The sequence below is a fragment of the Pristiophorus japonicus genome, chromosome 9, assembly GCF_044704955.1.
Source record: "Pristiophorus japonicus isolate sPriJap1 chromosome 9, sPriJap1.hap1, whole genome shotgun sequence".
NCBI lineage: Eukaryota > Metazoa > Chordata > Chondrichthyes > Pristiophoridae > Pristiophorus > Pristiophorus japonicus.
Genome location: NC_091985.1, coordinates 148,852,544 through 148,870,199, shown reverse-complemented (window position 1 = coordinate 148,870,199; position 17,656 = coordinate 148,852,544). Strand labels below are relative to the sequence as shown.

The following is a 17,656-nucleotide window of genomic DNA, read 5'->3' as shown; positions in this document are numbered from 1 at the left end:
TTATAGAAACATTTAAAATAATGAAAGGGATAGACAAGATAGAGGCAGAGAGGTTATTTCCACTGGTCAGGGAGACTAGAACTAGGGGGCACAGCCTCAAAATACGGGGGAGCCAATTTAAAACCGAGTTGAGAAGGAATTTCTTCTCCCAGAGGGTTGTGAATCTGTGGAATTCTCTGCCCAAGGAAGCAGTTGAGGCTAGCTCATTGAATGTATTCAAGACACAGATAGATAGATTTTTAACCAATAAGGGAATTAAGGGTTATGGGGAGCGGGCGGGTAAGTGGAGCTGAGTCCACGGCCAGATCAGCCATGATCTTGTTGAATGGCGGAGCAGGCTCCAGGGGCTAGATGGCCTACTCCTGTTCCTAATTCTTATGTTCTTATGTTCTAACTGTTTACATCAATTGTTACATTCCTCTGCAAGTTAATGAGATGAGCATAAAATTTGGGTGTAAATAGGCATCAGCAGAAGGTGTGTAATTTTGGGTGCAAATCTGAAACTTCACCTCCACAGGAAATTCCAGGCCCAAATACTTCTACTTTACCACCAACCACCATTCCCAGCCGTGAGAACAGACACGGAAGGCCCTTTTGGCAATACTTCCAGACATAACGAATTCTAGCCTTGCACAACCCTTGTTCTTTGCTACTTTTTTGGATGCCATTTAGATCATCACAGGATATCCCAAAGGGCTTTACAGCCAATGGAGTGCTTTTGAAATGTAGTCACTGTTACACTGTAGGAAAGGCGGCAGCCAATTTACACACAGCAAAGGTCCCACAAACAACACCTCAGACAGTGCAGCACACCGTCACCACTGCACGAGAGAGTCGGCCTGGATTAAGTGCTCAAGTCTCTAGAGTGGGACTTGAACCCACGACCTTCTGACTCGGGCGAGAGTGCTAGCCACCGAGCCACATCTGACACTAATCGCTGTTTGCAAAGGTCAGAGAGCCTGCTCTGTTTGTGTATTTTTTCCTCGCGGGTTTTATTTCTTGTATAAAAAAAAAATTATTTTTGATTTATTTTCCAGCTCAAAGAATACGAGTGTCACAACAGGCTGTCTCTGAGCATGGATTCAACTCAATCGGCAGGTGGAGCCCATGAGCCATGGGATGAGTCCTCCGATGGTGGTGTGAGTGAAGTCTGTTTAATGCTGATAAACTCTCGGACCCTGAAAACCCCCGGGGGGGTCCATGACCACAGGCAATGCAGCCGCTGGTGAAAGAAAGGAAGATTTGACTTTCTATTGTGCTTTTCATGTCCTCAGGGCGTCCCAAAGCAATTTTCAGCCAATTAAGTACCTTTTGAAGTGTAGTCACTGTTGTATTGTAGCAAAACACGGCAGCCAAATTGCACACAGCAAGGTTCCACAAACAGCAATTACATAGAGTCTGCAGCACAAAATCAGAACATTCGGCCCAACTTGTCTATGCTCATGTTTTCGCTCCACACGAGCCTTTTCCCGCCCCTCACGTTCTCCCTCACGTGCTTATTTACCCTCCCCTTAAATGCATCTATGCTATTCACCTCAACTACTCCTTGTGGTAGCACGTTGCATATTCTAACCACTCCTTGGGTAAAGAAGTTTTTCCTGAATTCCCTACTGTATTTATTATATTTATGTCCTCTAGTTTTGGACACCTCTACATCTATTTTATCCCTCTAGAAATAAATGGTTTGCTTTTCTTATGGCCTTATTATCCTGCGTTGCTACTTTGTTATTTCTGTATCTGTATCCCTCGATCCTTTTGCTTCTCTATCCCATTTAGCTCATTATCTAATCAGTATGAGGCCACCTTATTCTTTGTATCAACTTAATTATATTGAAATTAATTTGCAAATGACACGCCCATTCTTCAAGTTTATTAATGTCTTCCTGTACTTTGTCACATTCTTCCTTTGTATTAACTACACCTGACAACAATTTGATGATGTCAGCAAAATTTAGAAATTGTACTTCTGATTCCCGAGTCCAAATAATTAATGTAAATTGTGAACAATAGTGGTCACAGCACCGATCCCTGTGGAATGCCACTTCCCACCTTTTGTCAGTCTAGGTAGTAATCCTTAATCCCTACTCTGCTTTTTGTTTAGTAGCCAGCTTGCTATCCATTCTGCTCCCTGTCCCCGACTCCACGTGCTCTGACCCTAGTCATGAGTCTACGCTGCAGTACCTTATAGAAGGCCTTTTGAAAATCCAAATATATTACATCTACTGCATTACCCTTGTCTCGACTCCTTGTGTTACTTGTTTAAAGAGTTCAATAAAGTTGGTCAAGCTTCCCTTTTGAAATCCATGCTGATGATTCTTTATTATATTTTCGGTTTCTAAATGTTTTTCGTTTACATCTTTGAGCAAGAATACCATTATCTTTCCGACCACCAATATTTTGCTAACTAGTCTATAGTTCCCTGGAATTGTTCTATCTTCCTTTCTAAATATAGGATTAACATTAGCTGTCCACCAGTCCTCTGGTGCTATTCCCTTTTCTAATGATGTGTGCTATCTCTTCCCTAACTGCTTTTAATATGCGTGGATGCAATCCAACCGGATCAGGAGTTTTATCCTCTCTAAGTTTCATTAATTTATCAATTATCTCCCCCCTTTCTATCTTAAATGTTACTGTATCTTTTTGATCTCTTTTACTAATGTTATGTCCAATTTGTTAGTCTCCCTGGTAAATACTGAGGCAAATTAATTATTCCATATTTCTGCTATATTGCTGCCATTACCTGTGAGTTTGTCTTGCGCATCCCTTAGTTTCCCTTTCCCTTTACTGGTTTTTCTTTTGTTGTTTATGTATCTTTAGAATACTTTCCTATTTCATTTTATATTCCTTGAAAATGAATTTCATAGTTTCTCTTTTCTGTCTTAATTGTTTTTTTGACTTCTTTCCTCACCTTTTCATATTCCCTTTTGTCATCCTCTCCTTTATTGTCTGTGTACTTAGTATATGCCTTTTTCTTTCGTTTCAATTTTACCCTTATCTCTTTATCATCCACGATGTTTCATTATTGGCGAGTTTGTAATTATTTTAGCGGAATATATTTCTCATTACTCTCTTGATCGCAGTTTTAAATAGTTCCCACTATATCTTTGTCAAAAATATTCCAGTTTACCTTCCTTAGTTCCATTCTCATCCCCTGAAAATTAGTTTTTATCTCAGTCTGGTACTTTCGTCTTTGTCTTGCTTGTGTTTTTCTCCATTATTTTAAACCTTAATATGCTATCATCGTTATTGCCAAGATATTATCCTATGCTTACTTCCCTTATCTGCTCTGGTTCATTTCCCATTACTAGACCCAGTTGTGATTCATCTCTTGTTGTGCTTCTTACGTACTGGGTAAGAAAAGAGTCCTGAACACACTCCCTCAGTAATCCCTCAGTACTGGGAGTGTCAGCCTGGAATGGGTCTTGAACCCATGACCAACTGAGCCATGGCTGACCTCAGTTACAGGCTTCCGCCTAAATATGCAGGGCCAGTGGGATGTTAGCATGTTGAAATGTCGTCCGTACCCCAAGGGGCAAAATCTCTGTATTCCTGCTGCCTCAAGCCTTTGTCATTGGATTTTTGCTCGGCAAGGGTTTTAAGGGATTTGGAACCACAGCGGGTGAATAGACTTGAGGTACAGATCAGCCAGGATCAAACTGAATGGCATAACCGGCTCGATGGCCTGAATGCATACTCCTGTTCTTCTGTTCATATTAACAAAGGCAGTCCAGCTCCTGTGCACTTTCTTTGTTAGATTAACCAAACAAAATACACTTACTCAAAACTCGCCATTGACCAATAGAATCTATGGGCTGAATTTTATCCCCCAAAAATGGGTGGGTTGGGGTCCGATGAGATGTCAAAACATATTAAGGGGGCAAAATTGCGTATCGCCGCATCTGGGGGCGGTAACCTTTGCGAGGCGGGAATTCCTGCGCCCGGCGCAGAAGTCATGCCCCGCGACCTAAATGCGGGTTACCATCCCCGAGAGGAAGTGGGTCTGGGGCGCGAACGGGGCAAAAGTCGGAGTGCTACGCAGGCTCTCCACGTAACGTTGACGCTATTGTTGGACCCTCCCCTTCTGTTATGGGTTTGAGGGGCCTCCACTAGGCCACCGGGGATGCGGTGTGCCGTGGCCGCAGCCCGCACGGACCTTGTGGAAAAACTCAGAGGCCGGACCGGATAGTTTGGGGAAAATTAAAAATGGTGAGGCGCACCTCCTTTAACTTTCACCCCTCGGGCGGAGTGTGGACCGGTTCGTGACCCACGAGACTGGCACTGAGATGGCCTGCGGCAGCCTCACAAGACGCCGCCCACTTTCTACCGCGGGGCGAAAACGGGTCACTGCGCACGGTGATGACGTCATCGCTGGAGGCCCAGCAGCCTGGGTGTTACCATATCTGCGCCTCCGCTAACGCCCACGCAGGTTTAATCCTGCAGCCAGGTTTCCCAGGCCTTGGCAAACCTGGCAGCTGAAGGGAGGCAAGAACAGCTTCAGAGAGAAGTTAATTGTTTCCACCCGGACCCCAAGCACGCCCACCACCAATATGCTAACACCCGGGTCGGGGATCAGAACCCACCCGAGTCGGGGATCGGATCTCATTTTGTGATTCAGGAAAGAGTTCAGCAAGACCAGCATATTTATTGTAGATTCCACTTCTTCCCTGTTTAGATCTGGGAGCAGTTGGATGATGAAGTCCAAGAGGTGAAGTTTAAGAGGCTCCATAAGCTGGTTTCTTCAAGACGCAGATCGAAAAAGAAACTGATTAAAGTGGAAGAAATTAAAAATGCATCCACTGAAGGTAATTTTGAGGCGATTCCAATACAGTCTCGATACAGTGTGAGTAAATAGTGTGATAGACATCAATACAGTGAGTGAATAATGGGATAGAGTCTCAATACTGTGAGTAAATAGTGGGATAGAGTATCAATACAGTCAGTAAATAGTGGGATAGCATATCAATACAGTTAAGTACTGGGATAGAATATCAATACAGTGAGTAAATAGTGGGATAGAGTATCAATACAGTGAGTAAATAGTGGGATAGAGCATCAATACAGTGAGTAAATAGTGGGATAGAGCATCAATACAGTGAGAGTAAATAGTGGGATAGGGCATCAATACAGTGAGTAAAGAGTGGGATAGAGTATCAATACAGTGTGAGTAAATAGTGGGATAGGGTATCAATACAGTGAGTAAATAGTGGGATAGAGTATCAATACAGTGAGTATAAATTGGGATGGAGTATCAATACAGTGAGTAAATAGTGGGATAGCGCATCAATACAGTTAAATAGTGGGATAGAGTATCAATACAGTGTGAGTAATTAGTGGGATAGAGTATCAATACAGTGAGTAAATAGTGGGATAGGGTATCAATAAGAGTATCAATACAGTGAGTAAATAGTGGGAGAGAGTATCAATACAGTGAGTAAATAGTGGGATAGCGTGTCAATACAGTGAGTAAATAGTGGGATAGCGTGTCAATACAGTGAGTAAATAGTGGGATAGAGTGTCAATACAGTGTGAGTAAATAGTGGGACAGAGTATCAATACAGTGAGTAAATAATGGGATAGAGCATCAATACAGTGAGTAAATAGTGGGATAGAGCATCAATACTGTGAGTAAATAGTGGGATAGAGCATCAATACAGTGAGAGTAAATAGTGGGATAGAGCATCAATACAGTGAGAGTAAATAGTGGGATAGAGCATCATTACATTGAGTAAATAGTGGGATAGAGTATCAATACAGTGAGTAAATAGTGGGATAGAGCATCAATACAGTGAGTAAATGGTGGGATAGAGTATCAATATAGTGTGAGTAAATAGTGGGATAGCGTATCAATACAGTTAAGTACTGGGATAGAATATCAATACAGTGAGTAAATAGTGGGACAGAGTATCAATACAGTGAGTAAATGGTGGGATAGAGTATCAATATAGTGTGAGTAAATAGTGGGATACAGTGAGTAAATAGTGGGATAGAGCATCAATACAGTGAGTAAATAATGGGATTGAGTATCAATACAGTGGGTAAATAGTGGGATAGAGTATCAATACAGCGAGTAAATAATGGGATTGAGTATCAATACAGTGAATAAATAGTCGGATAGAGTATCAATACAGTGAGTAAATAGTGGGATAGAGTATCAATACATGAGAAAATAGTAGGATAGAGTATCAATACAGTGAGTAAATAGTGGGACAGTGTGTCAATACAGTGAGTAAATCGGAGAAAAGAGTATCAATACAGTGAGTAAATAGTGGGATAGAGCATCAATGCAGTGAGTAAATAGTGGAACAGAGTATCAATAAAGTGAGTAAATAGTGGGATAGCGTATCAATACAGTGAGTAAATAGTGGGATAGGATATCAATATAGTGTGAGTAAATAGTGCGATACAGTATCAATACAGTGAGTAAATAGTGGGATAGAGTATCAATACAGTGAGTAAATAGTGGGATAGAGCATCAATACAGTGAGTAGATAGTGGGATAGAGCATCAATACAGTGAGAGTAAATAGTGGGATTGAGCATCAATACTGTGAGTAAATAGTGGGATAGAGTATCAATACAGTGAGTACATAGTGGGATAGGATATCAATACCGTGAGTAAATAGTGGGAAAGAGTATCAATACAGTGAGAATATAGTGGGATAGAGTATCAATACAGTGAGTAAATAGTGGGTAGTGTATCAATACAGTGAGTAAATAGTGGGATAGAATTTCAATACAGTGAGTAAATAGTGCGGTGAAGTATCAATACAGTGAGGAAATAGTGGGATAGAATTTCAATACAGTCAGTAAATAGTGGGATGAAGAATCAATACAGTGAGTAAATAGTCGGATAGAGCATCAATACAGTGTGAGTAAATAGTGGGTAAGAGTATCAATACAGTGAGTAAATAGTGGGATAGAGTATCAATACAGTGAGTAAATAGTGGGTAGTGTATCAATACAGTGAGTAAATAGTGGGATAGAATTTAAATACAGTGAGTAAATAGTGGGGTGAAGTATCAATACAGTGAGTAAATAGTGGGATAGAGCATCAATACAGTGAGTAAATAGTGGGATAGAGTATCAATACAGTGAGTAAATAGTGGGATCGAGTATCAATACAGTGAGAGTAAATAGTGGGATAGAGTATCAATACAGTGAGTAAATAGTGGGATAGAGTATCAATACAGTGGGTAAATAGTTGGATAGAGTATCAATACAGTGAGTAAATAATGGGATAGAGCATCAATACAGTGAGTAAATAGTGGAATAGAGTATCAATATAGTGTGATTAAATCGTGGGATACAGTATCAATACAGTGAGTAAATAGTGGGATAGAGCATCAATACAGTGAGTAAATAGTGGGATAGAGCATTAATACAGTGAGTAAATAGTGGGATAGAGTATCAATACAGTGAGTAAATAGTGGGATAGAGTATAAATACAGTGAGTAAACAGTGGGATAGAGTATCAATACAGTCTGAGTAAAGAGTGGGATAGAGTATAAATACAGTGAGTAAACAGTGGGATAGAGTATCAATACAGTCTGAGTAAAGAGTGGGACAGAGCATCAATACAGTGAGTAAATAGTGGGATAGAGTATCAATACAGTGAGAGTAAATAGTGGGATAGAGTATCAATACAGTGAGAGTAAATAGTGGGTTAGGATATCAATACAGTGAGTAAATAGTGGGATAGAATTTCAATACAGTGAGTATATCGTGGGATGAAGTATCAATACAGTAAGTAAATAGTGGGATAGAGCAGCAATACAGTGAGTAAATAGTGGGATAGAGTATCAATACAGTGAGTAAATAGTGCGATAGAGTATCAATACAGTGAGAGTAAATAGTGGGATAGCGCATCAATACAGTGAGTAAATAGTGGGATAGAGTATCAACACAGTGAGTATATCGTGGGATAGAGCATCAATACAGTGTGAGTAAATAGTGGGATAGAGTATCAATACAGTGAGTAAATAGTGGGATAGAGTATCAATACAGTGAGTAAATAGTGGGATACAGCATCAATACAGTGAGTAAATAGTGGGATAGATTATCAATACAGTGAGTAAATAGAGGGATTGAATATCAATACAGTGAATAAATAGTGGAATAGAGTATCAAAACAGTGAGTAAATAGTGGGATAGAGCATCAATACAATGAGTAAATAGTGAGATGGAGCATCAATACAGTGAGTAAATAGTGGGACAGAGCATCAATACAGTGAGTAAATAGTGGGCTAGAGTATCAATACAGTGAGTACATAGTGGGATAGAGTATCAATACAGTGAGAGTAAATAGTGGGATAGAGTGTCAATACAGTGAGTAAATAGTGGGATAGAGCATCAATACAGTGAGTAAATAGTGGGATAGAGTATCAATACAGTGAGTAAATAGTGGGATAGAGTTTCAATACAGTGAGTAAATAGTGGGATAGAGTATCAATACATTGTGAGTAATTAGTGGGATAGAGTATCAATACAGTGACTAAATAGTGGGATAGGGTATCAATACAGTGAGTAAATAGTGGGATAGAGTATCAATACAGTGAGTATATAGTGGAATAGACTATCAATACAGTGAGTAAATTGTGGGATAATGTATCAATATAGTGAGTAAATAGTGTGATAGAGCATCAATACAGTGAGTAAATAGTGGGATAGAGTATCAATACAGTGAGTAAATAGTGGGATAGAATTTAAATGCAGTGAGTAAATAGTGGGATGAAGTATCAATACAGTGAGTAAATAGTGGGATAGAGCATCAATACAGTGAGTAAATAGTGGGATAGAGTATCAATACAGTGAATAAATAGTGGGATCGAGTATCAATACAGTGTGAGTAAATAGTGGGATAGAGTATCAATACAGTGAGTAAGTAGTGGGATAGAGCATCAATACAGTGAGCAAATAGTGGGACAGAGTCTCAATACTGTGAGTAAATAGTGGGATAGAGTTTCAAGACAGTGTGAGTAACTAGTGGGATAGAGTATCAATACAGTGAGTAAATAGTGGGATAGAGCATCAATACAGTGAATAAATAGTGGGAGAGAGCATCAATACAGTGAGAGTAAATAGTGGGATAGGGCATCAACACAGTGAGTAAATAGTCGGATAGAGTATCAATACAGTGAGTATAAATTGGGATAGAGTATCAATACAGTGAGTAAATAGTGGGATAGCGCATCAATACAGCTAAATAGTGGGGTAGAGTATCAATACAGTGAGTAAAGAGTGGGATAGGGTATCAATAAGAGTATCAATACAGTGAGTAAATAGTGGGAGAGTGTATCAATACAGTGAGTAAATAGGGGGATAGAATTTCAATACAGTGAGTAAATAGTGCGGTGAAGTATCAATACAGTGAGTAAGTACTGGGATAGAGCATCAATACAGTGAGTAAATAGTGGGATAGAGTATCAATACAGTGAGTAAATAGTGGGATAGAGCATCAATACAGTGTGAGTAAATAGTGGGATAGAGTATCAATACAGTGAGGAAATAGTGGGATAGAATTTCAATACAGTCAGTAAATAGTGGGATGAAGAATCAATACAGTGAGTAAATAGTCGGATAGAGCATCAATACAGTGTGAGTAAATAGTGGGATAGAGTATCAATACAGTGAGTAAATAGTGGGATAGAGTATCAATACAGTGAGTAAATAGTGGGTAGTGTATCAATACAGTGAGTAAATAGTGGGATAGAATTTAAATACAGTGAGTAAATAGTGGGGTGAAGTATCAATACAGTGAGTAAATAGTGGGATAGAGCATCAATACAGTGAGTAAATAGTGGGATAGAGTATCAATACAGTGAGTAAATAGTGGGATCGAGTATCAATACAGTGAGTAAATAGTGGGATAGAGTATCAATACAGTGGGTAAATAGTTGGATAGAGTATCAATACAGTGAGTAAATAATGGGACAGAGCATCAATACAGTGAGTAAATAGTGGAATAGAGTATCAATATAGTGTGAGTAAATCGTGGGATACAGTATCAATACAGTGAGTAAATAGTGGGACAGAGCATCAATACAGTGAGTAAATAGTGGGATAGAGCATCAATACAGTGAGTAAATAGTGGGATAGAGCATTAATACAGTGAGTAAATAGTGGGATAGAGTATCAATACAGTGAGAGTAAAGAGTGAGATAGAGTATAAATACAGTGAGTAAACAGTGGGATAGAGTATCAATACAGTCTGAGTAAAGAGTGGGATAGAGCATCAATACAGTGAGTAAATAGTGGGATAGAGTATCAATACAGTGAGAGTAAATAGTGGGATAGGGCATCAATACAGTGAGAGTAAATAGTGGGTTAGGATATCAATACAGTGAGTAAATAGTGGGATAGAATTTCAATACAGTGAGTATATCGTGGGATGAAGTATCAATACAGTGAGTAAATAGTGGGATAGAGCAGCAATACAGTGAGTAAATAGTGGGATAGAGTATCAATACAGTGAGTAAATAGTGGGATAGAGCATCAATACAGTGTGAGTAAATAGTGGGATAGAGTATCAATACAGTGAGGAAATAGTGGGATAGAATTTCAATACAGTCAGTAAATAGTGGGATGAAGAATCAATACAGTGAGTAAATAGTCGGATAGAGCATCAATACAGTGTGAGTAAATAGTGGGATAGAGTATCAATACAGTGAGTAAATAGTGGGATAGAGTATCAATACAGTGAGTAAATAGTGGGTAGTGTATCAATACAGTGAGTAAATAGTGGGATAGAATTTAAATACAGTGAGTAAATAGTGGGGTGAAGTATCAATACAGTGAGTAAATAGTGGGATAGAGCATCAATACAGTGAGTAAATAGTGGGATAGAGTATCAATACAGTGAGTAAATAGTGGGATCGAGTATCAATACAGTGAGAGTAAATAGTGGGATAGAGTATCAATACAGTGAGTAAATAGTGGGATAGAGTATCAATACAGTGGGTAAATAGTTGCATAGAGTATCAATACAGTGAGTAAATAATGGGATAGAGCATCAATACAGTGAGTAAATAGTGGGATCGAGTATCAATACAGTGAGAGTAAATAGTGGGATAGAGTATCAATACAGTGAGTAAATAGTGGGATAGAGCATCAATACAGTGAGTAAATAGTGGGATAGAGCATTAATACAGTGAGTAAATAGTGGGATAGAGTATCAATACAGTGAGAGTAAAGAGTGGGATAGAGTATAAATACAGTGAGTAAACAGTGGGATAGAGTATCAATACAGTCTGAGTAAAGAGTGGGATAGAGCATCAATACAGTGAGTAAATAGTGGGATAGAGTATCAATACAGTGAGAGTAAATAGTGGGATAGAGCATCAATACAGAGAGAGTAAATAGTGGGTTAGGATATCAATACAGTGAGTAAATAGTGGGATAGAATTTCAATACAGTGAGTATATCGTGGGATGAAGTATCAATACAGTGAGTAAATAGTGGGATAGAGCAGCAATACAGTGAGTAAATAGTGGGATAGAGTATCAATACAGTGAGTAAATAGTGCGATAGAGTATCAATACAGTGAGAGTAAATAGTGGGATAGCGCATCAATACAGTGAGTAAATAGTGGGATAGAGTATCAACACAGTGAGTATATCGTGGGATAGAGCATCAATACAGTGTGAGTAAATAGTGGGATAGAGTATCAATACAGTGAGTAAATAGTGGGATAGAGTATCAATACAGTGAGTAAATAGTGGGATACAGCATCAATACAGTCAGTAAATAGTGGGATAGATTATCAATACAGTGAGTAAATAGAGGGATTGAATATCAATACAGTGAATAAATAGTGGAATAGAGTATCAAAACAGTGAGTAAATAGTGGGATAGAGCATCAATACAATGAGTAAATAGTGAGATGGAGCATCAATACAGTGAGTAAATAGTGGGACAGAGCATCAATACAGTGAGTAAATAGTGGGCTAGAGTATCAATACAGTGAGTACATAGTGGAATAGAGTATCAATACAGTGAGAGTAAATAGTGGGATAGAGTGTCAATACAGTGAGTAAATAGTGGGATAGAGCATCAATACAGTGAGTAAATAGTGGGATAGAGTATCAATACAGTGAGTAAATAGTGGGATAGAGTATCAATACATTGTGAGTAATTAGTGGGATAGAGTATCAATACAGTGACTAAATAGTGGGATAGGGTATCAATACAGTGAGTAAATAGTGGGATAGAGTATCAATACAGTGAGTATATAGTGGAATAGAGTATCAATACAGTGAGTAAATTGTGGGATAATGTATCAATATAGTGAGTAAATAGTGGGATAGAGCATCAATACAGTGAGTAAATAGTGGGATAGGGTATCAATACAGTGAGAGTAAATAGTGGGTAGAGTATCAATACAGTGAGTAAATCGTGGGATAGAATTTCAATGCAGTGAGTAAATAGTGGGGTGAAGTATCAATACAGTGAGTAAATAGTGGGATAGAGCATCAATACAGTGAGTAAATAGTGGGATAGAGTATCAATACAGTGAATAAATAGTGGGATCGAGTATCAATACAGTGTGAGTAAATAGTGGGATAGAGTATCAATACAGTGAGTAAATAGTGGGATAGAGTATCAATACAGTGAGTAAATAGTGGGATAGAGTATCAATACAGTGTGAGTAAAGAGTGGGATAGAGCATCAATACAGTGAGTAAATAGTGGGACAGAGTCTCAATACTGTGAGTAAATAGTGGGATAGAGTTTCAAGACAGTGTGAGTAACTAGTGGGATAGAGTATCAATACAGTGAGTAAATAGTGGGATAGAGCATCAATACAGTGAATAAATAGTGGGAGAGAGCATCAATACAGTGAGAGTAAATAGTGGGATAGGGCATCAACACAGTGAGTAAATAGTGGGATAGAGTATCAATACAGTGAGTATAAATTGGGATAGAGTATCAATACAGTGAGTAAATAGTGGGATAGCGCATCAATACAGCTAAATAGTGGGGTAGATTATCAATACAGTGTGAGTAATTAGTGGGAGAGAGTATCAATACAGTGAGTAAATAGTGGGAGAGTGTATCAATACAGTGAGTAAATAGTGGGATAGAATTTCAATACAGTGAGTAAATAGTGCGGTGAAGTATCAATACAGTGAGTAAGTAGTGGGATAGAGCATCAATACAGTGAGTAAATAGTGGGATAGAGTATCAATACAGTGAGTAAATAGTGGGATAGAGCATCAATACAGTGTGAGTAAATAGTGGGATAGAGTATCAATACAGTGAGGAAATAGTGGGATAGAATTTCAATACAGTCAGTAAATAGTGGGATGAAGAATCAATACAGTGAGTAAATAGTCGGATAGAGCATCAATACAGTGTGAGTAAATAGTGGGATAGAGTATCAATACAGTGAGTAAATAGTGGGATAGAGTATCAATACAGTGAGTAAAGAGTGGGTAGTGTATCAATACAGTGAGTAAATAGTGGGATCGAGTATCAATACAGTGAGAGTAAATAGTGGGATAGAGTATCAATACAGTGAGTAAATAGTGGGATAGAGTATCAATACAGTGGGTAAATAGTTGGATAGAGTATCAATACAGTGAGTAAATAATGGGATAGAGCATCAATACAGTGAATAAATAGTGGAATAGAGTATCAATATAGTGTGAGTAAATCGTGGGATACAGTATCAATACAGTGAGTAAATAGTGGGACAGAGCATCAATACAGTGAGTAAATAGTGGGATAGAGCATCAATACAGTGAGTAAATAGTGGGATAGAGTATCAATACAGTGAGAGTAAATAGTGGGATAGAGCATCAATACAGTGAGAGTAAATAGTGGGTTAGGATATCAATACAGTGAGTAAATAGTAGGATAGAATTTCAATACAGTGAGTATATCGTGGGATGAAGTATCAATACAGTGAGTAAATAGTGGGATAGAGCAGCAATACAGTGAGTAAATAGTGGGATAGAGTATCAATACAGTGAGTAAATAGTGCGATAGAGTATCAATACAGTGAGAGTAAATAGTGGGATAGCGCATCAATACAGTGAGTAAATAGTGGGATAGAGTATCAACACAGTGAGTATATCGTGGGATAGAGCATCAATACAGTGTGAGTAAATAGTGGGATAGAGTATCAATACAGTGAGTAAATAGTGGGATAGAGTATCAATACAGTGAGTAAATAGTGGGATACAGCATCAATACAGTGAGTAAATAGTGGGATAGATTATCAATACAGTGAGTAAATAGAGGGATTGAATATCAATACAGTGAATAAATAGTGGAATAGAGTATCAAAACAGTGAGTAAATAGTGGGATAGAGCATCAATACAGTGAGTAAATAGTGGGCTAGAGTATCAATACAGTGAGTACATAGTGGGATAGAGTATCAATACAGTGAGAGTAAATAGTGGGATAGAGTATCAATACAGTGAGTAAATAGTGGGATAGAGTTTCAATACAGTGACTAAATAGTGGGATAGGGTATCAGTACAGTGAGTAAATAATGGGATAGAGTATCAATACAGTGAGTATATAGTGGAATAGAGTATCAATACAGTGAGTAAATTGTGGGATAATGTATCAATATAGTGAGTAAATAGTGGGATAGAGCATCAATACAGTGAGTAAATAGTGGGATAGGGTATCAATACAGTGAGTAAATAGTGGGATAAAGTATCAATACAGTGAGAGTAAATAGTGGGTAGAGTATCAATACAGTGAGTAAATCGTGGGATAGAATTTCAATGCAGTGAGTAAATAGTGGGGTGAAGTATCAATACAGTGAGTAAATAGTGGGATAGAGCATCAATACAGTGAGTAAATAGTGGGATAGAGTATCAATACAGTGAATAAATAGTGGGATCGAGTATCAATACAGTGTGAGTAAATAGTGGGATAGAGTATCAATACAGTGAGTAAATAGTGGGATAGAGTATCAATACAGTGAGTAAATATTGGGATAGAGTATCAATACAGTGAGTAAATAGTGGGATAGAGCATCAATACAGTGAGTAAATGGTGGGACAGAGTCTCAATACTGTGAGTAAATAGTGGGATAGAGTTTCAAGACAGTGTGAGTAACTAGTGGGATAGAGTATCAATACAGTCAGTAAATAGTGGGATAGCATATCAATACAGTGAGTAAATAGTGGGAGAGAGTATTAATACAGTGAGTAAATAGTGGGATAGAGTGTCAATACAGTGAGTAAATAATGGGATAGAGCATCAATACAGTGAGTAAATAGTGGGATGGAGCATCAATACAGTGAGTAAATAGTGGGATGGAGCATCAATACTGTGAGTAAATAGTGGGATAGAGCATCAATACAGTGAGAGTAAATAGTGGGATAGAGTATCAATACAGTGAGTAAATAGTGGGATAGCGCATCAATACAGTTAAATAGTGGGATAGAGTTTCAATACAGTGAGAGTAAATAGTGGGATAGAGTATCCATACAGTGAGTAAATAGTGGGATAGAGTGTCAATAAAGTGAGTAAATAGTGGGAAAGAGTATCAATACAGTGAGTAAATAGTGGGACAGAGTGTCAATACGGTGAGTAAATAGTAGGATAGCGTGTCAATACAATGAGTAAATTGTGGGATAGAGTGTCAATACAGTGTGAGTAAATAGTGGGATAGAGCATCAATACAGTGAGTAAATAGTGGGATAGAGCATCAATACAGTGAGTAATTGTGGGATAGAGCATCAATACAGTGAGTAAATAGTGGGATAGAGCATCAATACAGTGAGTAAATAGTGGGATAGAGTATCAATACAGTGAGTAAATCGTGGGATAGCGTATCAATACAGTTAAGTACTGGGATAGAATATCAATACAGTGAGTAAATAGTGGGATACAGTATCAATACAGTGAGTAAATAGTGGGACAGAGTATCAATACAGTGTGAGTAAATAGTGGGACAGAGTTTCAATACAGTGAGAAAATAGTGGGACAGAGTATCAATACAGTCAGTAAATGGTGGGATAGAGTATCAATATAGTGTGAGTAAATAGTGGGATACAGTATCAATACAGTGAGTGAATAGTAGGATAGAGTATCAATACAGTGAGTAAATAGTGGGATAGAGCATCAAGACAATGAGTAAACAGTGAGATAGAGCATCAATACAGTGAGTAAATAGTGGGACAGAGCATCAATACAGTGAGTAAATAGTGGGCTAGAGTATCAATACAGTGAGTACATCGTGGGATAGAGTATCAATACAGTGAGAGTAAATAGTGGGATAGAGTGTCAATACAGTGAGTAAATAGTGGGATAGAGCATCAATACAGTGAGTAAATAGTGGGATAGAGTATCAATACAGTGAGTAAATAGTGGGATAGAGTTTCAATACAGTGAGTAAATAGTGGGATAGAGTATCAATACATTGTGAGTAATTAGTGGGATAGAGTATCAATACAGTGACTAAATAGTGGGATAGGGTATCAATACAGTGAGTAAATAGTGGGATAGAGTATCAATACAGTGAGTATATAGTGGAATAGAGTATCAATACAGTGAGTAAATTGTGCGATAATGTATCAATACAGTGAGTAAATAGTGGAATAGAGCATCAATACAGTGAGTAAATAGTGGGATAGGGTATCAATACAGTGAGTAAATAGTGGGATAAAGTATCAATACAGTGAGTAAATAGTGGGATACAGCATCAATACAGTGAGTAAATAGTGGGATAGATTATCAATACAGTGAGTAAATAGAGGGATTGAATATCAATACAGTGAATAAATAGTGGAATAGAGTATCAAAACAGTGAGTAAATAGTGGGATAGAGCATCAATACAGTGAGTAAATAGTGGGCTAGAGTATCAATACAGTGAGTACATAGTGGGATAGAGTATCAATACAGTGAGAGTAAATAGTGGGATAGAGTATCAATACAGTGAGTAAATAGTGGGATAGAGTTTCAATACAGTGAGTAAATAGTGGGATAGAGTATCAATACATTGTGAGTAATTAGTGGGATAGAGTATCAATACAGTGACTAAATAGTGGGATAGGGTATCAGTACAGTGAGTAAATAATGGGATAGAGTATCAATACAGTGAGTATATAGTGGAATAGAGTATCAATACAGTGAGTAAATTGTGGGATAATGTATCAATATAGTGAGTAAATAGTGGGATAGAGCATCAATACAGTGAGTAAATAGTGGGATAGGGTATCAATACAGTGAGTAAATAGTGGGATAAAGTATCAATACAGTGAGAGTAAATAGTGGGTAGAGTATCAATACAGTGAGTAAATCGTGGGATAGAATTTTAATGCAGTGAGTAAATAGTGGGGTGAAGTATCAATACAGTGAGTAAATAGTGGGATAGAGCATCAATACAGTGAGTAAATAGTGGGATAGAGTATCAATACAGTGAATAAATAGTGGGATCGAGTATCAATACAGTGTGAGTAAATAGTGGGATAGAGTATCAATACAGTGAGTAAATAGTGGGATAGAGTATCAATACAGTGAGTAAATAGTGGGATAGAGTATCAATACAGTGAGTAAATAGTGGGATAGAGTATCAATACAGTGTGAGTAAAGAGTGGGATAGAGCATCAATACAGTGAGTAAATGGTGGGACAGAGTCTCAATACTGTGAGGAAATAGTGGGATAGAGTTTCAAGACAGTGTGAGTAACTAGTGG

The 17,656-nt window shown here is 38.0% G+C and overlaps 1 protein-coding gene across 2 annotated transcripts in view; it reads left to right on the top strand.

The window, feature by feature from the left end:
- The window catches only part of sash1a (SAM and SH3 domain containing 1a), a 260,951-nt gene that overhangs the window by 181,599 nt on the left and 61,696 nt on the right, over positions 1-17,656 (top strand). For both annotated transcript variants that reach the window (XM_070889949.1, XM_070889950.1), the window contains exons 8-9: positions 1,038-1,139; positions 4,673-4,802. In XM_070889949.1, the coding sequence (XP_070746050.1) occupies positions 1,038-1,139; positions 4,673-4,802 (232 nt within the window). The remainder of the gene's footprint in view (positions 1-1,037; positions 1,140-4,672; positions 4,803-17,656) is intronic.